At 37.3% G+C, this 25239-nt stretch overlaps 1 protein-coding gene across 2 annotated transcripts in view; it reads right to left on the minus strand.

Moving 5' to 3' along the window:
• The window catches only part of LOC133616009 (anoctamin-5-like), a 111560-nt gene that overhangs the window by 80732 nt on the left and 5589 nt on the right, over window positions 1-25239 (minus strand). Inside the window, exon 2 of one of the 2 annotated variants that reach the window (XM_061974988.2) lies at window positions 2770-2814. The exons of the other annotated variant lie outside the window; for it this stretch is intronic. Within the exon in view, the coding sequence (XP_061830972.1) occupies window positions 2770-2814 (45 nt within the window). The remainder of the gene's footprint in view (window positions 1-2769; window positions 2815-25239) is intronic. 2 annotated transcript variants of the gene reach the window in all.

A 25239-nucleotide genomic window follows, 5' to 3' on the forward strand; every position in this document is an offset into this window, starting at 1 on the left:
AGGATAAATTTAGGCTAAAGTTAAACACTTATTTCGTCTAACCCTATCAACAAAGTCAAATACAAGATGCAGCAAAACCATAAGACACCAGGCTCTGATCTTGAGCTCCATAGACATGTAAAAACGTTTTACATTTCCTTTACACAAGATATTACAAATACACCTTGTACATAGCATAAATACCTGTAAAAATATATACACAGTAAATACCTAGAGCAAAAATGATCCAACAGCTATGTAAACACATACATTTTGGTTAAACATTCGTACCAATAATATACTATATGCAAACACTTATCTTAAAGTATCCTTATCAAGTATTATTATCACTGTAGGACAAAGCTAAACATGTTACACACTGAGAACAAGCATGGCAGGCATGCTAATAGCTAAGCTAACCGCTAAGCTAGCTTTAAACAATACAATAAATAAGTACTTAGTGAAGTGTAAAAAGAAGTCTAAATTAAACCACTTTGCAGCAAAGGTAATTAACAAATACATTAATAAGAGTCTAGATAGCGTAAAAACTGTTATATATGAATGTAAGTGGAGGGCAAATCGATCCATAAAATGGTGGTGTTGATACCAAGTGTGGTATCAGTTTATGATTGATACAAGAGTGATTAGGTCAATATGTTGATGTTCTCAAAATCTTGTTTGTTAATGTTCACAAACTTAGGAAATAATTCCGTCGTCAGGGCCAGCAAGGCCTTCTCTGCTGGCCTAACATAACCAGAAATAATGATCATAATTATAAAGAAAGAAGTAATTTTGTATTTACTTTCCCTAAATGTCTAAAAGTATTCATATTCTCTCATGTCATATTATGCTCCTTCCAGTGCTGTTGTTTTTAGATTAGAATTTGTATCCAATCAGAATGCAGCTAGCTTATGTTGCCATGCTGTACCAAATCAGCCCAAGGCCTTCAGAATCAACAATGCTGGCGTCTGGGATATGTATTTGATGGACAGTTGCAAGAGCCAATCAGATCACGAGTTGTTGTCAGTAAGGCCTTCAAGCTGGCCCAAGGCAGATATATATTGTGATGTTATGAGCTAGGTCAGTGGTCCCCAACCTTTTTGTAGCTGCGGACCGGTCGACGCTTGAAAATTTGTCCCACGGACCGTAGATGAGCAAAGTTTTAGTTTAAATACTGACGCTGCAACGTGAGGGCGGGGGGGGAATGGTATTTTTTTTTTTTTGTCATAAAGAAATACAATCATGTGTGCTTACGGACTGTATCCCTGCAGACTGTATTGATCTATATTGATATATAATGTAGGAACCAGAAATATTAACAACAGAAAGAAACAACCCTTTTGTGCGAATGAGTGGGGGAGGAAGGTTTTTTGGGTTGGTGCACTAGTTGTAAGTGTAGCTTGTGTTTTTTATGTTGATTTAATTAAAAAAAAAAAAAAAAAAAAAAGTAAATTATTATTTTTATTTTTTTTCAATTTCTTGTGCGGCCCGGTACCAATCGATCCACGGACCAGTACCGGGCCTCGGCCCGGTGGTTGGGTACCACTGAGCTAGGTAACACAATAACTCCATTACCCAGCATGCCACAGCAGTGAAGAGCATGCACAGTAGCCCCGTTTAGGTTGAATGTACAAATGCCGGCAGCTGGATGTTTTTGATGAGCACGCTGTGGAGTAAACTTTAAGAACTCAGCCAACACGCCTGGTCTACATCTTTCAATCAATCAATCAATCAAAGTTTACTTTCACTTTTATGACTAGACAAGACAACACATATATTTGCAAGGCCATTTTCAAGAAGGATATTTAATGAATAACTACATCTTGTGAGACGATGTCAGCCAACCCCGGAAGCTAGCTCAGCTGTCCCGGCGATGAAATGTGAGTTCAGATATTTTATTTCTTTATTTTTTTCACGTTTAATGTTTTTTTGCAATTTTAATTTTGACAGTATTACATAAGATATGGTTTAATCATTTTTAAATGTGCCAGAAAATAACCTGTTTTGTACAATGCCCAGTAGTGCGTAAATGTGTTTCTTTATAGTATTTCTCCAGCAATGGTCATGTGGTGACATCATTGATGATATTTTAAGAGGTAATCATTGAAGTCGGACATCACTGAAGGCCCAGGTGGGAAATGCACAGCCCGCCGCTAAGTTATTGTGTACTATTGACTTTGTTTTACTCATATACATATTGTATAATTGTCAATATCACTCTCCATAAATACATTGAAAGAACTACAGTTAATACATATGATTGGTATAGGTATGGGCCGATCTCTATCATGAATGACTGGTATTGCCATAGGCAGCATAAAACATGGATCGGAACATCCCTACATAGAAACATTACATAATATTTATTTATGTAACTTAATGATGTGTTGTGATAATGCACATTTACAACTAATGTGGGCAATACACTTGTCTTGACGAATCATCCATTGTTTGAAAAATGGCCTCATTTCTGATGTTGGCGTGCATGACTGTAACATGCATCAGTGCACATGAGACACTTCAGCCATGAACACAACACATTAAGCAACCTGCAGTTGGGGGGGGGGGAGCCGATATGGAGGCTGAAACAGCAAACAGGCAAAGGCACTCTTGGGTGTGATTAGCACACATACCAGTGCAGAATTAGCAGCCAAACAGAAGCGGAGTTATGCTTATGGATTGAGCAGAGCTTGGTGTCATGGGAACAAGTAGATGAAATGAGAGGACAGGAGAAAAGTGATAAAAGGACGGACAGACAGGCGTCACATTAAGCCTCTAATCTGCCCGTACCTGTGGGCACGTTGATCCTGTATGCAGTCAGCACAGCAAGGCCATCTTTAAAGAGCAAATATAAATGTTAGCACCTGGTCTCGATCTGTCAGTGAGAAGTAAACAAGCTTGTTTTTTTTTAAATGCTGCTAGACAAAGTAAATTGTAACATCGCTTAAGGTCAGCTTGGACAAATTAAAAAAGAAAAACAGTCTTTGGATGCACAGCAAAGTGTTTTATATAACAACGAGGCTATTCAAATCAATTGTTTTGGGGGCCACATTTCCAGACAGCTAACGGCCGGGGGGCCACACTTCTTCCTCACTTTCATTTTTATTTTGTATATTCCTGAAAACCAGGATCTTCTGCAATGGACATGTGTGTCGATTTGTTTTGTCAGCGTTACATTATGGATTTGCAACCCCCAAAAATATTTACAAACTATATTTGAAATATATTTATAGGAAAAAAAAACCTAAAATTCTAAAAAGAAAACTAAATAAATATTTGCAACTACAAAAAATTAATTGGTTTTGTTTAATTGCAAAGATTTATTTTAGTTTCAAATCTTGTTCTGTGTGGTTACAAAAAGATTTTTTGGGTTAGACTCAACTTCAATCTAGTGGGCTGGGTCCCTTCTGTGTTAGAAGTAGTTTTATTGGTCTGTATCGCCTGCCACTGGTTTATGGTATTTGTTCTCCACATGTGTGTTAATGTGAGTATGAATGCTGTCTGTCTTCCGCCCGAATGCAGCTGGGATAGGCTCCAGCCACCCCCGCAACCCTGAGACGGACAAACGGTAGAAAATGGACTGATGTCTGCTGTTGAAGGGGGAATAAGCCAGCAGTCACGCCCTAATGGTCCACACCATCTTTGAGATTCCATCCATCCATTTTCTACCGCTTATTCCCTTTTGGGGTCGCGGGGGGCGCTGGAGCCTATCTCAGCTACAATCGGGCGGAAGGCGGTGTACACCCTGGACAAGTCGCCACCTCATCGCAGGGCCAACACAGATAGACAGACAACATTCACACTCACATCCACACACTAGGGCCAATTTAGTGTTGCCAATCAACTTATCCCCAGGTGCATGTCTTTGGAGGTGGGAGGAAGCCGGAGTACCCGGAGGGAACCCACGCAGTCACGGGGAGGACATGCAAACTCCACACAGAAAGATCCCGAGCCCGGGATTGAACCCAAGACTACTCAGGACCTTCGTATTGTGAGGCAGATGCACTAACCCCTCTGCCACCGTGAAGCCCAAGATTGACCAATAAAAAGGCTTCTAACAAGGGCTGTCAAAGTTAACGCGATAATAACCCGTTAAGTCTGAATTTCAATAACGGCCTTTTTTTTTTTTACGGGCGATTAACACACATGCGTCCTTTCTGACCCTCGAGCGGTGCCGTAGTGGGGGTAACTTGGCTGCAGTTTACTTGCTACTGATGACTCACAAGCAAGCAGAAATGGACAAATGAAAGGCTACTTAATGGAAATATCAGGTTCAAAGCCATGGCAAGGTGTTCTCCCGGCAAGAAAGGACTATTTTTCGCCGTGAGAAGAGGAGACATCACTGCAGCAAATGCCTGCTGCACGCGTCGTAAGAGGTGGGTGGTGTTTCACTTCCACTGTCCAGATTACGGTTAAGGTGCAGTGATAACAACATTTAGATTGTTACTGTGACTGATTTAGTAAGTAAGATGACATAAAAGCTGAACAGAAATGAAAGACGGTTACATTTGGTGACGATAACGGCGACATCTTCTACGTCTCCTCCTGGTAAAAAGCCTGCTGTATAAGAATATGATAGCTTTGCATTAGGGCTGGGCGTTATATCGATATACTCGATATATCGCGGGTTTGTCTCTGTGCGATATTGAAAATGACTATATCGTGATATTCGAGTATACGTTCTCACGCAGTTGCTTTTAGCTGCAGGCATTACACTACGGGCTTTTTTCACTCTTTCTTGTCTCTCCTTCTCACAGACAGCAAGCGCACCTTCTTACATACGTCACATACATATACGCCCTCTCGGAGCAGAGAGGTAGCAGCATGGGTAACGTTAGCTGTGGTGCTAGCGGAGTGGTGCGAGTGGTAATACGAGAGAAAGAAGGTGCAAATCTGGTAACAAATGAAGGAAGAATTAATTCCAAGAAAAACAGCACGGGGTCCATTGTCTGGCGGTGGTTAGGCTTCAAGTGGGAATATGTCGAACAGACAACCGTAATTTGTCAAGTGTGGGGCAAAAGCGTTGCTACAAAAAGTAGCATCATTTGAAAAGTCACCCGCTAGAGAATGAAAAGTGCTTACTCCGCATGTCAACATCTCCGTTCGGTGCCACACCAACAAAATGCCGAGGCAACCATTTCCAGATCAACACCGCATGAAAAAAATAGTGAACAACAGAAGGAGATTACGTCCGCAGTAACCTACCACATAGCGATTTGATTTCCTATTATGCAGCTCATTTTTATTTGACAGTTATTAAAATATCTTGTGTGACATCATGCACAAAAGTGCACTTTATTTGTTTTAAACCATTGTAGTGGCGTTCTGTACAAAAAGTGCACTTCAATTTAGTGTTGTTTTGATATGTCATCTTACTGACATCATGCACAAAAGTGCACTCATAGCTTGTTTTAAAATGTCTCTGACAATCTTGCACTTTCTGTTTTGAAATGACATGTTTGTGCCACTGCTTGATAACTGTTTAATAAATACAGTTTTGGTCAATTGACTGAGTTGTGATTTCCCTCTCTGCATGACCGTTTAAAATGAGCATATATTAATGCAGTATGAACAAGAATGTTTTAATGTAGACACATAGAATCATCATACTGCTGTGATTATATGCATCAAGTGTTAATTCAAGGCTAAGGCAAAATATCGACATATATATCGTGTATCGTGACATGGCCTAAAAATATTGAGATATTAAAAAAAGGTCATATCGCCCAGCCCTATTTTGCATTTCAACTTGCAATAGTTATTACACAAATAAAACATTTTAACCATATGAACACACACTAAAGTACCAAAAATTGGTACCGTTGAGTACTGGTATCGATTCCCAGATACAAGAAATACTGTATTGATTTAAATGTGAGAGGTACCCATCCCTATTTGTCAGAGGTGTTTTGTTCTGTGATATTTGCATCTACAGAAATGCTAGTACATCAGTTGAGGAAAATGTGTAAATTATTTTATAACATCTTCTGGTCGAGTCCTAAATTACAGAATGATTAGCATGCTGAATATTATATTTGATTAATTAATAGGGAAGGTTCAAACATTGCCATGCTGAAATATGAAGACCATTAACTTGTACAACATTTAATGTACAGAATATCAGAATAATTTATTCTGGTAGAGATATCACAGATTACAGCTGGGACAGGCTCCAGCCCCCCGCAACTCCAAAAGGGACAAGCGGTAGAACATAGATGGATAAATATTACCAAACATCTTCGACAATCAAAGCATGATCACAACAATCCACATTTTGTGTTATTTATGCGTAAAACTGTTTAATTTAAACATGGAAGTGTAGCTCCTCCTCTGAATTCAAGTGCTCCTAAAGCAGGAATACAAATGCTGTATTTATACAAAACACAAAACACACAGTAAGCATTTTTTTAACTGTAATTGTCATTAAATCATGTTTGTCCTTTTTGTGTTGAGCTGTTTAATAAAAACATACATTTTAAAATACATTTCATTAAAGCAAATTAATTGTCTGTTCATGGTGTTAAAACTTGAAAATGATCTGTCTGGGGCACACGTATTAATGATGAAAAATGTTGTATATTTGCGATAATCCTGATTCATTTTGAGGTAATTAAGAACAAAATGCGATTATCGCGATTAAATATTTTAATCGTTTGACAGCCGTACTTCTAACATATTGTACAGAGGAGGCCCCGCCCACAAAATTTAAGTTCCATCCATCCATTTTCTACCGCTTATCCCTTTCGAGGTTGCGGGGGGTGCTGGAGTCAATCTCAGCTGCATTCGGGCGGAAGGCGGGGTACACCCTGGACAAGTCGCCACCTCATCACAGGGCTAACACAGATAGACAGACAACATTCACACTCACATTCACACACTAGGGTCAATTTAGTGTTGCCAATCAACCTATCCCCAGGTGCATGTCTTTGGAGGTGGTAGGAAGTTGAGTCGTAATTTTAAAAAATTGCACTTTCCAATCAAAACTTTTTTTTGTTTTGACTTTTTTTTACATTAAGTTGAATGTATAATATTTTTTTATTTAGTTGTATAATTATTTTTTTGTTTAGTTAGCAACATTTTTTGGGGGTTACAAAACAAATGCTTGGTTTCATAAAAATACACTAATTTCTCTCATATACAACAGGAGCTAGCTGCTGTTTTAAGCACCTAATACAAAAAAATCATATATACTGTATGACAGTGCTCTATTGTTTTAGGGAATCTAATGAAAAAATGTTAGTCTCTTAACTGATTGTTTTTTTTTAACCGAACTCACAGGCCGGGTGTTTTTTTTTAACCGAACTCACAGGCCGGTCTGGTCATTCTCGGACCCCTGGGCCGCCAGTTAAATAGCCCCGCCGTAGGAATTAAAACAGTACTGTAACTGAGAATCTCAACAATGTACTCATATTTTTCAAGTAGACTAAAAACGACTAATAGTTTTCTATGACTCAAGTAGGAGATGTGGGCGTCCGCAATTTTCACAACCTAAGCACCAATAACAGCTCTTGTGTTCACTTCGCTTGGGAAGCGTTTCATTTTTAGACGGGAGTTGTTGTCTCACACTGGAATAACCTCAGCTTGGCACTGAGTCGTTAAACTGAGGAAGTAATACTGATACTTGGAGCAGATTTGACTTCCTCCTATTCAGAGGTAGAGGGTGCAAGAAAGAGAGGAGTAACGATGTGCAGCACGTGCATGACATGTTGAGCACTCCAGTTTAAATGAGTGGTGTCCAAACTCTGGCCCGCGGGCCAAGTTCAATTTGGCCCGCGAGACATCATGAGTTCAATAAAGCATCGCACATGTTTCATGGAGGATAGCTTGTGCTGCTTTAAATACAAATACAGAAAGGTAAGAAACATTCCAAATAGTTTATACATTTTATTAATTGTACTGTTTGGTCCCATTTATCATATCATGATTTCATTATCATAACGTTTTTAATGAAAGTGAAGAACTCCCTTTTTTTTCTTGGTATTTTAATGTGCAAGCCTGTATTAACAATGATTACAGAATATGAACTTAAGTTAAACAAAAGAAACAAAACTCCAAAATGTCTCACCTGGTGCAAAGTTCACCACATGTCACTGCTGTAATCGCAGGAGGCTGCAGTATATATCGCGATACAGATTTTAGTGGCTACTAATTGGCTTTGCCTCAGGTAGCATTATGTTGGATTAAACAAGTGTCAAGGTATGTTGGTGTTTTTCATGTCTACAGTTTAGTGTTGTCTCGATACCAATATTTTGGTACCGGTACCAAAATGTATTTGATACTTTTTGATACTTTTCTATATAAAGGCATACTTGCCAACCTTGAGACCTCTGATTTCGGGAGGTGGCGGGTGGGGAGGGGGCGTGATTGGGGGCGTGGTTAAGAGGGGGAAAGTATATGTATATTTACAGCTAGAATTCACCAAGTCAAGTATTTCACACATATATATATATATATATGTATATGTATATGTACATGAAATACTTGACTTTCAGTGAATTCTAGCTATAATATATATATATATATATATATATATATATATATATATATATATATATATATATATATATATATATATATATATGTATAGCAGTTGTGTACTGCACTCTCTAAAAGCCCTAGATGTTATTGTCACATATGCATGTATACTAGATGGCAGTATTGTCCTGTTTAAGAGTGTCACAACATTGCTGTTTACGGCAGACGAACTGCTTTACGGTAGACGAAAACGTGACTGCTGTTGTGTGTTGTTACCGCGCTGGAAGGTCGTTAATGAAACTGCCTAACAATAAACCCACATAAGAAACCAAGAACTTGCCCTCGATCATTCTACAGTTATAACGTGATTGGGCAGGCACGCTGTTTATATTGTGGGAAAGCGGACGTGAAAACAGGCTGGTCGCTGTCGACACGTCACTCAGGTCCGCATGGAGCTGGAGGGGGCGTGGCCTCCAGCTCCGCCTGAAATTCGGGAGATTTTCGGGAGAAAATTTGTCCCGGGAGGTTTTCGGGAGAGGCGCTGAATTTCGGGAGTCTCCCGGAAAATCCGGGAGGGTTGGCAAGTCTGTATAAAGGGCACCACAAAAAATTGCATTATTGGCTTTATTTGAAGAAAACATCTTAGGGTACATTAAACATGTGTTTCTTATTGCAAGTTTGTCCTAAACAGTGAACATACTAGACAGCTTGTCTTTTAATAGTAAGTAAGCAAACAAAGAATCCTAATTTAGCTGCTGACGTATGCAGTAACATATTGTGTCATTTTCCATTCTATTATTTTGTCGACATTACCAGTGGAAAGTGGTAGAAAATGAATTATTAATCTACTTGTTCATTTACTGTTAATATCTGCGTACTTTCTCTTTTAACATGTTCTATCTACACTTCTGTTAAAATGTAATAATCACTTATTCTTCTGTTGTTTGATACTTTACATTAGTTTTGGATGATACCACAAATTTGGGTATCAATCCGATACCAAGTCGTTACAGGATCATACATTGGTCATAATCAAAGTCCTCATGTGTCCAGGGACATATTTCCTGAGTTTAAAAACGTAATATGAATTTGGAAAAAACAAAAAATGATTTACTGATGTCGATGTAATCATAGTAGTATCGACTAGATACGGTCTTGTAGTTGGTATCATTACAGTGAATGTCAGGTGTAGATCCACCCATGGCATTTTTTTACATTTAGGTACGGCGTCATTAGCGGTGACTCCAGTGAGCTATGGGGTGTAGTGAAGCATGTTTAGCTATTCCTGGTCCTACAGGGATGATACTTGTAAGGAACATACTTTTATTTGTCGCCATAAAGGCAAGGATTAGTGATTTAAGAAGTAGCTAAAAAGCTAGCCATGTTTAAAGTACCACTTCCTGAAGGCGTTTCAGTGTTATAGCTTCACCTTTATCGTTAGTTCTTAAGCCAAAATGCGTCCGTTCTCCCTTTTCTGTCTACACTCTGTCTGCTTGTAAGTACTCTGTGATTGTGCATTGTCGAACATGCTCGTCTACTCGTAAACCAGCAATGACACGACGTAGGGGGGCGATGGGGCGGTGGACCGGTACTTTTCAGAGGCGGTATAGTACGGAATATGATTCATTAGTATCGTGGTACTATACTAATACCGGTATACTTTACAAACCTATTACAGTAATGTTGAAAACCACATTTTGAAAGCCGTTAACAGTTTTTTACACATTTAATCATTTCAAATTTGCTGAAATTCATTTACCAGGGTCAGGCCGGGGAACCAATTAACAGCGATAAACAAGGGTTTGCTGTATCACACCAAACATATGTACAGTAGATGAAGTATCTGAGAGTGAGAAGAACGCAAAGGCTTGCTATGTGTTATTTAGTATAATGCATCTATCACAGGGGTAATACAATTACGGGGTCAGTTTCCATAGCAACCCTTTGGCTCTGTTTCTACTCCGACTGGGAGATGATGACTTCATCTGGCTGCAGATAGGAAGAGGGAGATCAGCTTTGAAGAAGGATACGTCAATAAAAGCTATGAAGAAAGGGCGTGTATTTCATAGAGCTTGCTAATATGCCATGATTAAAGACTTCCTTTTAACAAATCCATAAAAAGACCTCAGATTAGCTCGAAAGCAGGGGGAATCTTTTAGGTCCACAAAAGAGACGTTTTTTCAATGGGTCAAAGGTTTATTAATTATAAGTTACAAGTCACAAAATGTCCTGTGTGTGAATTGGTGAATGTGGGAATATTGTAAAAGCACTTTTACTACCTTAAAGGTAGAAAAGCGCTTTACACGTATAATCAATTTACCATTTTTACATTTTATTTCAAGATAATAGCAAAATTTACATTTATGACATTTTGACATAAATCCAAATAAGTCCACCAATAAAACGTCTGCATAGAATCCAAAACAAAATTATCAGGAGGGGAGTAAAATAATCATTGGGTGTGATTGACGGTCCACTCAGCTCACGAGAGATACACCATTTTTTAACATTTAACAAAGCTACAATAAGAAAATACTGTACATGACTGAACAGACATACTTTTTATGTAACTGAGTCACAAAATATTGCATTTTGAAATGTTCTATAACTTTGCATGCATGACCGAAGCATGAGCTTTTGAAGGGGAACTGCCCTTTTTTTGGAATGTTGCTTATCATTAGTTTTTTGGTTTTTTTCCGCATTCTAACATAAAAATTGGCACGTTATTGGTGGCTAATGGAAGCAATCCATTCAACCTCTAAATCCCTTTTAAAATGCATTCAAAAAACGTCAACAATACTTCATTTACGTTCCGTAAACCTGCGACCCCAAAAGGGACAAGCGGTAGAAAATGGATGGATGGAAACCTGTATAACAACCAAGCTGCAGCAACATTGTTATTGTAAGAGCGAACACTGAGGAACTATTTTTCTAGCGTACTAACATATCGGCGTTCTACAAACATAGATATACACATACTGTACATATACATGCACTGTACAAACATACATATACACATACTGTACATATACAAGTACATATACATACATACACTCATGCACATAATCACGTTTCATCAAACATATATCAACGTTGTTGCTTTAGGCTATGGGAAACTGGGTAACACATGGCACACTGACAAAGCTTAACCTATTGTTACTATAACAATCTACAAGGTTAATGTAGGTTGCTTCTCTTTCTTCCCCTCCATTTTTCTGCATCCTTTTGTATCTCGAGTTATCATTACGTATATGTATTGTTGCATTTGAACAACTGTATTGTTGATAATAGAGGTAAATTATTGGTATTGTTCATTATCAATAGCGCTGTTTCTATTGGTATTTGTATTGCTCCATTTGTAGTGTAATAATGCGCATTGTCATTTCTGTATTATTATTTATTTCGCTAACTGCTTCTTTGCTAGCACTTTTACCATCATATTTGTACATATCCTATTTGCTGAGGTTGCTCTATTGTTGTTGTTGTTGTTGTTATTGTTGTGTTTGCTGTTGTTTTTGTCTCTCTGTCTAATCCCCCTCTTGTCCCCACAATTTCCCCCTCTGTCTTCCTTTTTTTCTCTTTCTATCTCCTCCTGCTCCGGCCCGGCTGCATCAAATAATATAAATACATTTAATAAAGTCAAATACAAAAAATTGTGTAAAGTAAATCTGAACAGCCGATTTGGGCATCTACATCAACTATATGATTTGCCTGAGAAGCTGGTTAGGAAAAAAAAAAACACTGAGGAACTAATTTTCTAGCGTACTAACATATCGGCATTCTACGGTATTAGCTGTAAAAGCTAACTATGGATAAGCTCGCTTCTACGTCAACACGAAACGCGTCTGATTTTGTCATGCACAACAAACACACTTTGATAGAACACCAGTTTGTACTGACTGAAAAACATGAAAAATCATATTACAGTATCAGTAAAGTATTAGCCCAGATGTCATGTTTTGTTCGTACACAGCGCGACAGCACTGTGTGGTGTACGGTGATATGATCAATAGTATAGTGACTCACTCGATGGGACAATTGTCTGTTTGGTCCAACTGGCCGGAGATGTTTCCAGTTGATTTGGGTAAGCAATCCATTAATTCGGCATAGTTTGGCTCAAAGTTCCAGATTTGCAGCGTGACCATGTCGCACTCTCTTGACATCTGTCTGCTCCAACATTTCAGCCTCTCCTTCGTGCTCGCTTCTAAAAGGAGCAGTTCATTGTCTGTATATTTAGTTTAAAAAAGATACGTTTGTGAATTCTCATTTGTCCAAAAACAGTCGTCTTCGTTGTCTATTACCAAGTCTTGCCATGATTAGAAAACACACTCGTGTCTGATTCAAGGAGTAGGAACACATTTGTTGCAGGAAGTCGGAAGTTCGCTGCTATGGAAACGGAAACAAATGTGCCAAAGAATTAGTTCCAGCTGTGCATAAAATGACCAAAATACGGTACATTTTGTACTTATTACATATTGTCATGACTGTGTCTGTTATTACATTACATAGACTTGCAGTGTGTACCGTATTTTTCGGACTATAAGTCGCAATTTTTTTCATAGTTTGGCCGGGCTCCAGTGCGACTTATATATGTTTTTTTCCTTTTTTATTATGCATTTTCGGCAGGTGCGACTTATACTCCGAAAAATACGGTATATAATATTTTGCTGGAGGGTTTTGCAGTTATTTTAGAGGGCATTGAAGGCTGCAACTATGACTCCCACTAGCCGCACCTTGCAAGCGTTTTTTATCATCTTTAAAATCCTAAAAAAAAAAAGACGTGTGTTCTTGTCTCTCATAATGATTGTGAACAATAGGCAAAATTCCCCAAAAAGTGTGGTTCCCCTTTAACTTCAATCATGCTCTTTAGTAGCACACTGAGAGTCACTGTGGGACTTTTCTCTTGACGCAGCACTTCCCAAGGTCTTTGGTATCTCCTATAATCGCAGCTGTAAAGTGCAAAAATATTTGGGTGTTTTGTCTTCATCTTCTGGACTGGTGATAGCTGCTGCTATGGCAGATTGCAGTAACATGTCAGCGTCCATAACAAAATAGCCACACGTCTCACCCGACCGAGTAAACGGTAACACTGTGGTGAGTTGCAAGGTTTATAGTGTGCTGTGCACACACCAGTCTCGATACCAAAATATTGGCCAAAATGTATTTCGATACTTTTCACAATAAAGGGCAACACAACATTTTTTTAAAAACATTGTCTTTATTTTAACGGAAAATCTTGTGCTACATTAAACATGTTTCTTACTGCAAACAAACAACAATTTTGGCATTAAATAACATACTGAACATACTAGACAACTTCTCTTCTAGTAGTAAGTAAGCAAACGGGTAACAAAGGCTCCTAATTTTGCTGCTGACTAGGGCTGCAACTAACAATTAATTTGATGATTGATTAATCTGTCAATTACTTCGATTAATCGATTAATAATCGGATAAAAGAGACAAACTACATTTCTATCCTTTCCAGTATTTTATTGAAAAAAAAACAGCATACTGGCACCATACTTATTTTGATTGTTTCTCAGCTGTTTGTACATGTTGCAGTTTATAAATAAAGGTTTTAAAAAAATAAATAAATAAATAAAAATAAAAATATAAAAAATAAAAAAAATTGCCTCTGCGCATGCGCATAGCATAGATCCAACGAATTAATCGCCAACTATTTTTATAATCGATTTTAATCGATTAGTTGTTGCAGCCCTACTGCTGACATATGCAGTAAATATTGTGTCATTTTCCATTATATTATTTTGTCAAAATTAAAAGGGACAAGCGGTAGTAAACAGAAGGATGGACTACACTGCAAAAAATGAAATCTAAGTAAGATTAAATATCTCAAATAAGGGTGATATTTGCTTATTTTCTGTCCGACAAGATAATTCTTCTCACTAAGCAGATTTTATGTTAGAGTATTTTATTTGTTTTAAGGGTTTTGGTCCTAAATTATCTCAGTAAGATATTACAGCTTGTTGCTGAGATTTGATGACCTATATTGTGTAAAACATGCTTGAAACTAGAATATCAACTGTTGCAAAGCTGTGTCGTCAACACTCACAAGCATAAAAGTACTTTTTCAAAGTAATAATTTCTTATTTCAAGCATGAAAAAAAAAAATCATGATTTTGACAAAATTGTGTCTCATAATTAAAACAGATGACAGCCAAATGGACTTTGCTGTTTTATTTTCAATGAAACAACACAAAATACGTACTCATATAGTAGTACAGTTGGCACAGTACAGTAAACTGACAGTTAATATTCAAACATTTAACATGTGACATTTCAAACAATTTTGAACAGAGATAGTTCATGCACATTCAGATAAATTCTTCAAAATTACAATTAAAAAAAATTTGGCCGGGTCCGGGCTGTATATATGCGCACTAATTGACTGAAAGAGCACGCACTTGGCGCGATGATGTCGTGTTGTCGATGGAAAAATGCATTTTTAGACCATATGATTTGCCTAAGCGGCTAGGAGACCCGAGAGTAACAAGCGGTTGCCTTGTTGCCTTTCCATTAAGAACAATAAATTCGTTTTTAGTATAAGTTTGCTGGTTTCAAGAAATGTAATGCAGAGCGCATATCATTATGTCAAGATAATGGCACTAGCGTTTACTTAATTTAAGAATATTTTTCAACATATTGAGCAAAAATGTCTCTTTTTTTTCTACCAAGAAAAGTGCACTTGTTATTAGTGAGAATATACTTATTTTAAGGTATTTTCGGGTCCATTGAGGTTAGCTAATTTTACTTGTTTTGGAACGTCTTGACAAGCCAAATTTTCTTGTTCTATTGGCAGATAATTTTGCTTAGTACAAATGAAATACCCCTAATTTTTGTATTTTTTTTTTTCTTGTTTGTGAACACTGACTTTTTGCAGTGTATCATTTTTCTACTTGTTCATTTACTGTTAATATCTGGTTATTTTCTGTTTTAACATGTTCCATCTACACTTCTGTTAAAATGAAAGAAGCACACATTCTTCCGTTGTTTGGATACTCTACATAGGTTTTGGGTGATATTATAAATTCGGGTATCGATCCAATACTATGTAGTTACAGGGTCATTCATTGGTCATAATTAAAAGTCCTCCTGTGTCCAGGGACGTATTTCCTGAGTTTGTAAACAAAAACAAAAATAACAAAAGATGTTTTGATTAAAAAAAATATCGATGTAATCATTGCATTGACTATATACACGCCTCTTGTGCTTGGTATCGTTACAATCAATATTTGCATAGAGCCACCCATTTGTTTACATTCAGGAGTGTTAGCTTCCTGTGAGCTATTGTATCCTCCAAAGGTGTGTAGTAAAGCATGCTATTCCTCATCCTGCAGGGATGATACTTGTAAGAATTAAGAAACATAGTTTATTTGCGGCCATGAAGGCAAGGATTAGTAATTTAAAAGCAGCTAAAACATTGTGGAGGGACAGCTACGTTTTAAAGCATGTTTTTTGTTTCCACTTTTATCATTAGTTTTTAAGTTAAAATATGTCCATTCTCCCTCTTCTGTCGCCACATTGTTTCCACTTGTAAGTGCTCTGTGTGTGTATTGACTCACATGCACCTCTGCTTAAATGACCAGCAATATCACAATTAGGGATGTCCTGATCCAGGTTTTTGCACTTCCAATCCGATACCGATATTGTTTTTGCACTTCCGATCCAATACCGATACTGACCGATACCGATACTGACCGATACTGGCCTATCCGAGCATGTATTAAAGTTTAAAGTTATTTAGCCTACTTAGTTGTCAGAATCATGTTGAAAAGGGTTTTAGTACTCTTGATAACAACTAGCCAGCTGAATTAGGGGAGTTTGAATACTACACAATGGTTGGTAACAAGAAACTGACCTGTTTATTCAAGGATAAACACAAAATAGACAAAATTATACATGACAAACAGAAATGGCATCATTGAACTAGGGCTGGGCGATTTGGCCTTTTTTTAATATTGCGATATTTTAAGGCAATATTGCGATACACGATATATATCTCGATATTTTGCCTTAGCCTTGAATGAACACTTGATGCATATAATCACAGCAGTATGATGATTCTATGTGTTTTGATTGATTGATTGAGACTTTTATTAGTAGGTTGCACAGTGAAGTACATATTCCGTACAATTGACCACTAAATGGTAACACCGAATAAGTTTTTCAACTTGTTTAAGTCGGGGTCCACTTAAATTGATTCATGATACAGATATACACTATCAGATATATGATACTGATATACACTATCAGATATATACTATCATCATAATACAGTCATCACACAAGATAATCACATTGAATTATTTACATTATTTATAATCCAGGGTGTGGAGGGGGGCGCCGGAAGTAAGTGTCAAAAAGACAGTCAAAAGAGTTTGATATGAGAATAAATCTAAATATAGGGTAGAAATGCACCCATTTGCAGGAAATGTAGTCTTGATTTTCAAAATTTTCTTTCAAGGCTTGCATGTCTACATTAAAACATTCTTCTTCATACTGCATTAATATATGCTACTTTTAAACTTTCATGCAGAGAAGGAAATCACAACTAAAAAAATTAGTAATTTTTTCATATGGTGTTGATGTGGAAATTTTTGCCTCGGCATTTTGATGGTGTGGACGTGTGACCACCGAATGAAGATAAGCGTCTCGACAGACGTTACAATATTTGAACAATGATAACGAAAACTGTTTTCTCTGTCGTGTCCGTATGTCGAAAATTGTTATGCACTTATTTTTTTATTTGATTTTGTGCGTGGCATAGATTTGCCGTGCGCAGAGGACGCTTGAGCAGTGCGCAATTGCGCACCTTAGAGGGAACGTTGGTCACACGGCTGCGCTAGCATCACAGCTAACGTTAGCCATGCTGCTACCTCTCTGCTCGGGGAGGGCGTATACATATGTGACGTATGACGTGAGAGTATGTGACGTATGTAAAAGGTGCGCTTTCTGTCTGTGAGAGGGAGACAGAAAAGTGTGAGAAGAGCCTGTCGTATAATGCCAGCAACTAAAAGCAATTGCGTGAGAATCCACAGACCTGTGGATGTGTTGAAGGTGTGCTGGAAAATGCAGAACGGAAATTAGGGAGCAGCAGAAAAGTGGAATGTATTATTTAAATCGGTGCGTTGGAAAACACGGACTGGAGGTTTTTTTTTAAACTGGATCTGGATCGGCATTTTCCCATGCCTTGCCGATACGCATTTTTTGGCAAATATCGGCGGCCGATCCGATCCAAATATCGGATCGGGACATCCCTAATCACAATGGCGAACCATCATGTCAATGAAAAAAAAAAGTACCGGTACTTGTCAAAGTCAGTATAATACCTTGGGGGGTATACCATACAACCGGTATACCATACAACCCTAGTGCATACTATAAACCAGTGCTAAATAGCATGTGCACATTATGAAATTGTTATTAATGTTATTAGTTGTGTGATAAGGGTGATCTACTCAGACCAATAGTGAGTGCAAAGGTGGTGCAAAACTTGCAAAAGACGATTTTGCATAGGGAATATTTTTCCACCTTCAGAAAAAATGTAATGCTTTAGAAGTTACTCACTTTGACCTTCGTTTTGCTTGAAGAGATAAACACAATGATATCACCCTGTTTTTTATCTGTACGCAAACTCACATATTATTCTCTCTAGTTTTAAGGATGTCACAATGTACCGGGTGCGGTCAGAGTGAGAGTGGAAAGGTGTGTGCGTGTGTGTGTGTGCGTACGTGCAGGTGTTGATGCGTGTGTGTGTGTCCAACACATACACTAAGTTAACTTTCGGTTTAACATCTCCGCTGGCATGTGTGTAGTGCAGTGGTTCCCACACTTTTTTCATCAAGTACCACCACCTCCGAAGAAACTTGGCTCTTCAAGTACTACGATAATGACCAACATTAAATACAGTAGTGTACTACACTGCAAAAAGTCAGTGTTCAAAAACAAGAAAAAAAAAGGGGTATTTTATTTGAACTAAGCAAAATTATCTGCCAATAGAACAAGAAAATGTGGCTTGTCAAGACTTTCTAAAACAAGTCAAATTAGCTAACCTCAATGAACCCCAAAATACCTTAAAATAAGTATATTTTCACTAATAACAACCGTACTACTATATGAGTACGTATTTTCTATTGTTTCATTGAAAATAAAACAGCAAAATCCATTTGGCTGTCATCTGTTTTAATATAGAACACAATTGTGTCAAAGTCATGATTTTTTTTTTACATGCTTGAAATAAGAAATTATTACTTTAAAAAAGTAGCTTTATACTTGTGTTGATGACACAGCTTTGCAACAGTTGATATTCTAGTTTCAAGCATGTTTTACTCAATATAGGTCATCATATCTCAGCAACAAGCTGTAATATCTTACGGAGATAATTTAGGACCAAAACACTTAAAACAAGTAAAACACTCTAACATAAATTCTACTTAGTGAGAATAATTATCTTATCAGACAGAAAATGAGCAAATATCACCCTTATTTGAGATATTTAATCTTACTTAGATTTCAGTTTTTGCAGTGTGGGCCCAAGTATTCATTAAAAACAAGGCAGAGGTTTTATTTAACAAGTGCATGTAATAGTTTTGGCCATTGTAACATTACACAAAGTTTGAACAGCAACACTGTGTTTGAATATTTAATTAAGTGATTCTTTGGCCTACCACTAGATGGAGCCCGCGTACGACTAGTGCTACACGTAACAACAGTTTGAGAATCGCTGGTGTAGAGTGACTATCTTCAAAAAATGTGCCGCACTTTAATTTGCCATTTAAGGCTGCTGAACACAATGTTCAGGCTTCTGAAAGGATCCATATGGTTTTAAAATGAATACTGTATTTTTAAATTATGTTTGTTGTGTTTTGTATGTAATGTGTATGTTACATTGTTATTGAAATAAAGATTACAAAAATTGAAAACCATGGTAACTGTGACGGCGGGCACAAACATAACGTAAAACAAGTTGACGGAAATGACGTTGGCCTCGCGCATGCGTGGACTTATTGGGGCTTCCCGTATCGGTCGGGTAGTGACAGTGGCTGTTTCTTGCACAGTTAAGTGAATTATATTTATATAGATTTTGCTGCTGTATAGTTGACATACAAACACCTCAGAAGTATGACAGGTTCTATATCACAGGTGTCAAACTCAAGGCCCGGGGCCCAGATGTGGCTCGCCACTTCATTTTATGTGGCCCTCGAAAGCCTGGAAATAAAATGTATCAATAAAGTACTGTAACTTTTCTTACTAAATGTATTCTTTCTTTCTATTTTGGGAGAAAAAATATATATGTACTCCATGTAATCACAAATTATGTTAATTTAAATATTGTTCAATTATGCAAAAATATATTATCAATCATTCAAACTATTTTGTAAATAGAAATAAATAATGATTTCAAAGCAAATTATCCATCAAATTGTGCAATGTAAAAGTAGCAATAGATTTCATAATAAAATTGTGAAATTTACTATGGTTTTTCTCTAAATGAAAAAATCAGTACATTTTTTTACTGTATTAAACTGTGGTGTCGTTTTGGCATTTACACCAAAAAATCTACAGTTGTCGATTTGCGGTAAAAACAAACACACACTCAGGTGCCAAAATTTGACTGTAAAATTTCAGTTTTTTTATTTACAGTAAAAAAACGGTAAAATTCTGGCAACTGAGCTGCCTTTTTTTAACCATAAAGCAGCAGTACTGTTTGTCCATTTACAGTAATATACACTACATTTTGGAGGTGAAATTATTGCAAATTACCATGTGTTTTATACATTTTAGTTTAAAAAAAATCTACTAATAAAATGCATTAAAAAAAGTGTGTAATAATAGTATTCACTGTTAGAAGCAGTCCTCTGGGACCAAACATAACTGCGATGTGGCCCTCAGTGAAAACGACTTTGACACCTCTGTTCTATAACAAACGTATCAATAACTCCTGAAAGAAAATAAGGCAGTTGCATAAAACCTTACTGATTATTTACAAAAACCGAGGTACCACTGTATATTCGGTATCCCCTACATAAAAGTACCAATGTTGGTTATTGTGACGATGACCACTGAACTGGAAATGGAACTTATCTCCAGAGTTTCCCCTTGTTTTGGAGTAAGGATGTAACGATGAACGTTATTAATGATAACCGACGTAAAACTTCTGATGGTTAGTGTTACCCTTTTAAATGAAATTTATCATAAAACCGTGATTGATAACCGCACTTTCATAAACTTACAAACCAACTAGCGAGACATTCCCTAAAAGAAACGACATACCACAAGCCCAAACTTACATAAAAACATTGCTGAGCAACTAAAATATTCAATTGTGCACATTGAACCTACTGTCTGTGCTGTAATCACAGATAGCACAGAGTGATCTATCGATCTCTACTTGGAGGTGTTTTTTTTTTAAAACTCTATTAAGAAAGACGAAGCTGTCTACAACAGAAAGTGAACTCAACTCGCGTGACATTACATAAACCTGTCATGAAATAAAGTGAACAATTTACCTTAATTAAAAAAAATGATTTTTAAACTTTTACAAAATAAAAGGAAAAAAATAAACAAATAAAAATGTGGCTTTTAAGAATTCTAAAAAATATTTAATATTTATTCTGCCAAGAAAGTATATATATAAGAAAGCTATTTTTTTATTTGGTTAAAAGATTGCAGTGTGAATACATTCGTTATTAGCAGAGATGTCCGATAATATCAGCCTGCCGATATTATCGGCCGATAAATGCGTTAAAATGTAATATCGGAAATTATCGGTATCGTTTTTTTTTATTGTCGGTATCGTTTTTATTTTGTTGTTTTTTATTAAATCAACATAAAAAACACAAGATACACTTACAATTAGTGCACCAACCCAAAAAACGTTCACACTCATTCACACAAAAGGGTTGTTTCTTTCTGTTATTAATATTCTGGTTCCTACATTATATATCAATATATATCAATACAGTCTGCAAGGGATACAGTCCGTAAGCACACATGATTGTGCGTGCTGCTGGTCTACTAATAGTACTAACCTATAACAGTTAATTTTACTAATTTTCATTAATTACAAGTTTATGTAATTGTTTTTGTATTGTTTTACTTTCTTTTTTATTCAAGAATTGTTTTTAAATGTATTTATCTTATTTTATTTTATTAATTTTTTTTAAAAGTACCTTATCTTCACCATACCTGGTTGTCCAAATTAGGCATAATAATGTGTTAATTCCACGACTGTATACAGTATATCAGTTGATATCAGTATCGGTTGATTTCGGTATCGGTAATTAAAGAGTTGGACAATATCGGAATATCGGATATCGGCAAAAAGCCATTATCGGACATCCCTAGTTATTAGCATATTCAACAATACCGCAATAATAATAATAACTGTGATAATTTTAGTCATAATGAATGATATTACGTTTTCATATCGTTACATCCCTAGTTTTAAGTCTTTGACCAACTGTTGAATATTGTTTCTAAAAGTCAATTAAATCCTAGTTCAAGTTAGTATGGATTCATTTGGCCACATTCCTGGGTGGAACTCGGGTGAAAGGAAGAAGGGGGTTACTCATTTTGCAATGCAGTCTGCTGAAAATAATGGAAAGTGGCACTCTACTTAGCAACTGACACTGTGGTCAAAGTTGGAATTACCACAAAACACATTTTAAGATATTCAAGAATCTACTGCCATCTGGCAGCTAAGGTCTATAGTGCCCTCCCCAAATTTGTCACGTTTTATGTGTCAGGTAAACCGCGACAAACAAGGAAATATGAATTTCCGTCCTACTGTATTCATACAGATTTCCCTAATCACGTAATTTATGTTGATTGCACATGCTTCTTTACCTTAACCGTGGATGGTTACCTGAAAGGTGGATTGTTATACGGTCAGTGATCAGGTCAATGTATACACCAATGCAAAGGTAAGAGACACATTTCGCTTCAAAATAAATCCTGATGGGAATTTAGATACAACAAAAAATGTCCATGTCCATGTATGACAAAGTCCTTGGACAATGGAAACGGGCGACTGCTTCTTCAATATTCATCCATTTATAACCAATATCCAAATCTTTACGGTTTGCTGATAACCATTACAACGTCACTGTTAAAGGGGTGTGCGCGTTTGGGTTGGGTGGAGCAGACATAAATCTAGCTGTCCTCCATCTTGCGACGGGTACCCGTCAACCGTCAAGACAGTATCACCATACGTTGTATAACTTCTGTAAATTAATAGTTTTTCATATTTTGACATCATGTAACTGCTCCAAAATGATACTTCATACTACGGTGTTACCATTTAATAACAACTAAATTGACTTTTAAAGGCCTACTGAAACCCACTACTACCAACCACGCAGTCTGATAGTTTATATGTCAATGATGAAATCTTAACATTGCAACACATGCCAATACGGCCGGGTTAGCTTACTAAAGTGCAATTTTAAATTTCGCGCAAAATATCCTGCTGAAAACGTCTCGGTATGATGACGCCGGCACGTGACGTCACGGATTGTAGAGGACATCTTGGGACAGCATGGTGGCCAGCTATTAAGTCGTCTGTTTTCATCGCAAAATTCCACAGTATTCTGGACATCTGTGTTGGTGAATCTTTTGCAATTTGTTCAATGAACAACGGAGACAGCAAAGAAGAAAGCTGTAGGTGGGAAGCGGTGTATTGCGGGCGGCTGCAGCAACACAAACAGCCGGTGTTTCATTGTTTACATTCCCGAAAGATGACTGTCAAGCTTTACCATTGGCCTGTGGAGAACTGGGACAACAGAGACTCTTACCAGGAGGACTTTGAGTTGGATGTGCAGACGCGGTACAGTGAGCTGCGGCTTCCAAACATTTGATCGCTTGCCCGTACGTGCGTGCCGCTATGTGCATGTCACGTACGTAACTTTGGGGACTTTGGGGAAATATACAGTATGTGCTGTATGAACTTTGGGGAGGTGAACGGTACTTTGGGCTGTGGGATTGAGTGTATTGTGCAGGTGTTTGAGTTGTATTGGCGGGTTATATGGACGGGAGGGGGGAGGTGTTTGTTATGCGGGATTAATTTGTGGCATAATAAATATAAGCCTGGTTGTGTTGTGGCTAATAGAGTATATATGTCTTGTGTTTATTTACTGTTTTAGTCATTCCCAGCTGAATATCAGGTCCCACCCGCCTCTCACAGCATCTTCCCTATCTGAATCGCTCCCACTGCCCTCTAGTCCTTCACTCTCACTTTCCTCATCCACAAATCTTTCATCCTCGCTCAAATTAATGGGGAAATCGTCGCTTTCTCGGTCCGAGTCGCTCTCGCTGCTGGTGGCCATGATTGTAAACAATGTGCAGATGTGAGGAGCTCCACAACCTGTGACGTCACGCGCATATCGTCTGCTACTTCCGGTAGAGGCAAGGCTTTTTTATCTGCGACCAAAAGTTGCAAACTTTATCGTCGATGTTCTCTACTAAATCCTTTCAGCAAAAATATGGCAATATCACGAAATGATCAAGTATGACACATAGAATGGACCTGCTATCCCCGTTTAAATAAGAAAATCGCATTTCAGTAGGCCTTTAAGAATTCTAAAAAATAGTTAATATTTATTCTGCCAAGAAAGTATAAGAAAGTTATTTTTTATTTTTATTTAGTTAAAAAATTGCAGTGTGAATAAATTTGTTATGAGCATATTCAACAATACCGCGATAATAATGATAACCGTGATAATTTTAGTCATAATAAATGATATTAAATTTTCATATCGTTACATCCCTAGTTTTAAGTCTTAGACCTTTATTTAGCTTTGGGCAGGGCTCAAATTACAATCTGTCATGTAAATAATAGAAAAATAAAGCAATTTTGTTTGTTTGACATAAGAATATGTTATATATAAAAGGCATTTTTCTTTTACTGACATGAGTGGCGGGCAATAATGGTCAAACTGTGCAGGTCAGTACAATACTGTCCGACTGAAGTGGCAGTAAGTGGACATCAATAATAACAAAGAACAGAATGTAAGCTACAAAGTGAGCTGTGTTCAGTCTTGAAGCAAATCCCCTTCCAAGTATAAGCAGTAATCTCTCTCCGCAAGCTGGTCACCACATCCCGTCAGTCGTCATTAAAGTATACATACTTTTGTTTTTAGGTTTTACTATGAACGGCTTTTTGCAACTGTATGACAGTTAAGATGAATGCAGTTAATAAAAGTTATTAGGGCGACAGATTGACCAACTGTTTAATATTGTTTCTAAAAGTCAATGAAATCCTAGTTCAACTTAGAATGGACTGCATTCCACTTTAGAGCTTCTACGGTGCGTCGTTGTTTATAAAACTAACTCTATTCATTTAGAGGGCTATAAACCCATGTTTGGGCAGCTGCTCTCTCAAAGCAGAGAGTGAGAAAATGTGAGGACAGCCCTATTTATCTCCTCTCAAATGTGGCTGAAGGACTGCGCTGATAAGAGCCTAAACAAAACCATTGCACAGTCTATCAGCATGCAACAGGCCAATGGTAAACAGACTGCTCTTTATTACACACTCGTCAATAAACAATAATTAGTGTTGGGAATGAGCTAAGGTGGATATTAATTGTGGTTCAATCAACACATTTTGATTCAGCCTGAATGCTCTTTGTTTCCACTTCCAGATACTTTAGCTAACACAATGAGGCAAATTCAACCACGAGGTCGAACCACTACAGCTAAAAATAACTTGTGTGTTGAACGCGATCACAGGATTATATTACATGGGCTCGGTAGGGTAAGAGAGGT

This window comes from Nerophis lumbriciformis, linkage group LG15 (genome assembly GCF_033978685.3).
Source record: "Nerophis lumbriciformis linkage group LG15, RoL_Nlum_v2.1, whole genome shotgun sequence".
Lineage (NCBI taxonomy): Eukaryota > Metazoa > Chordata > Actinopteri > Syngnathiformes > Syngnathidae > Nerophis > Nerophis lumbriciformis.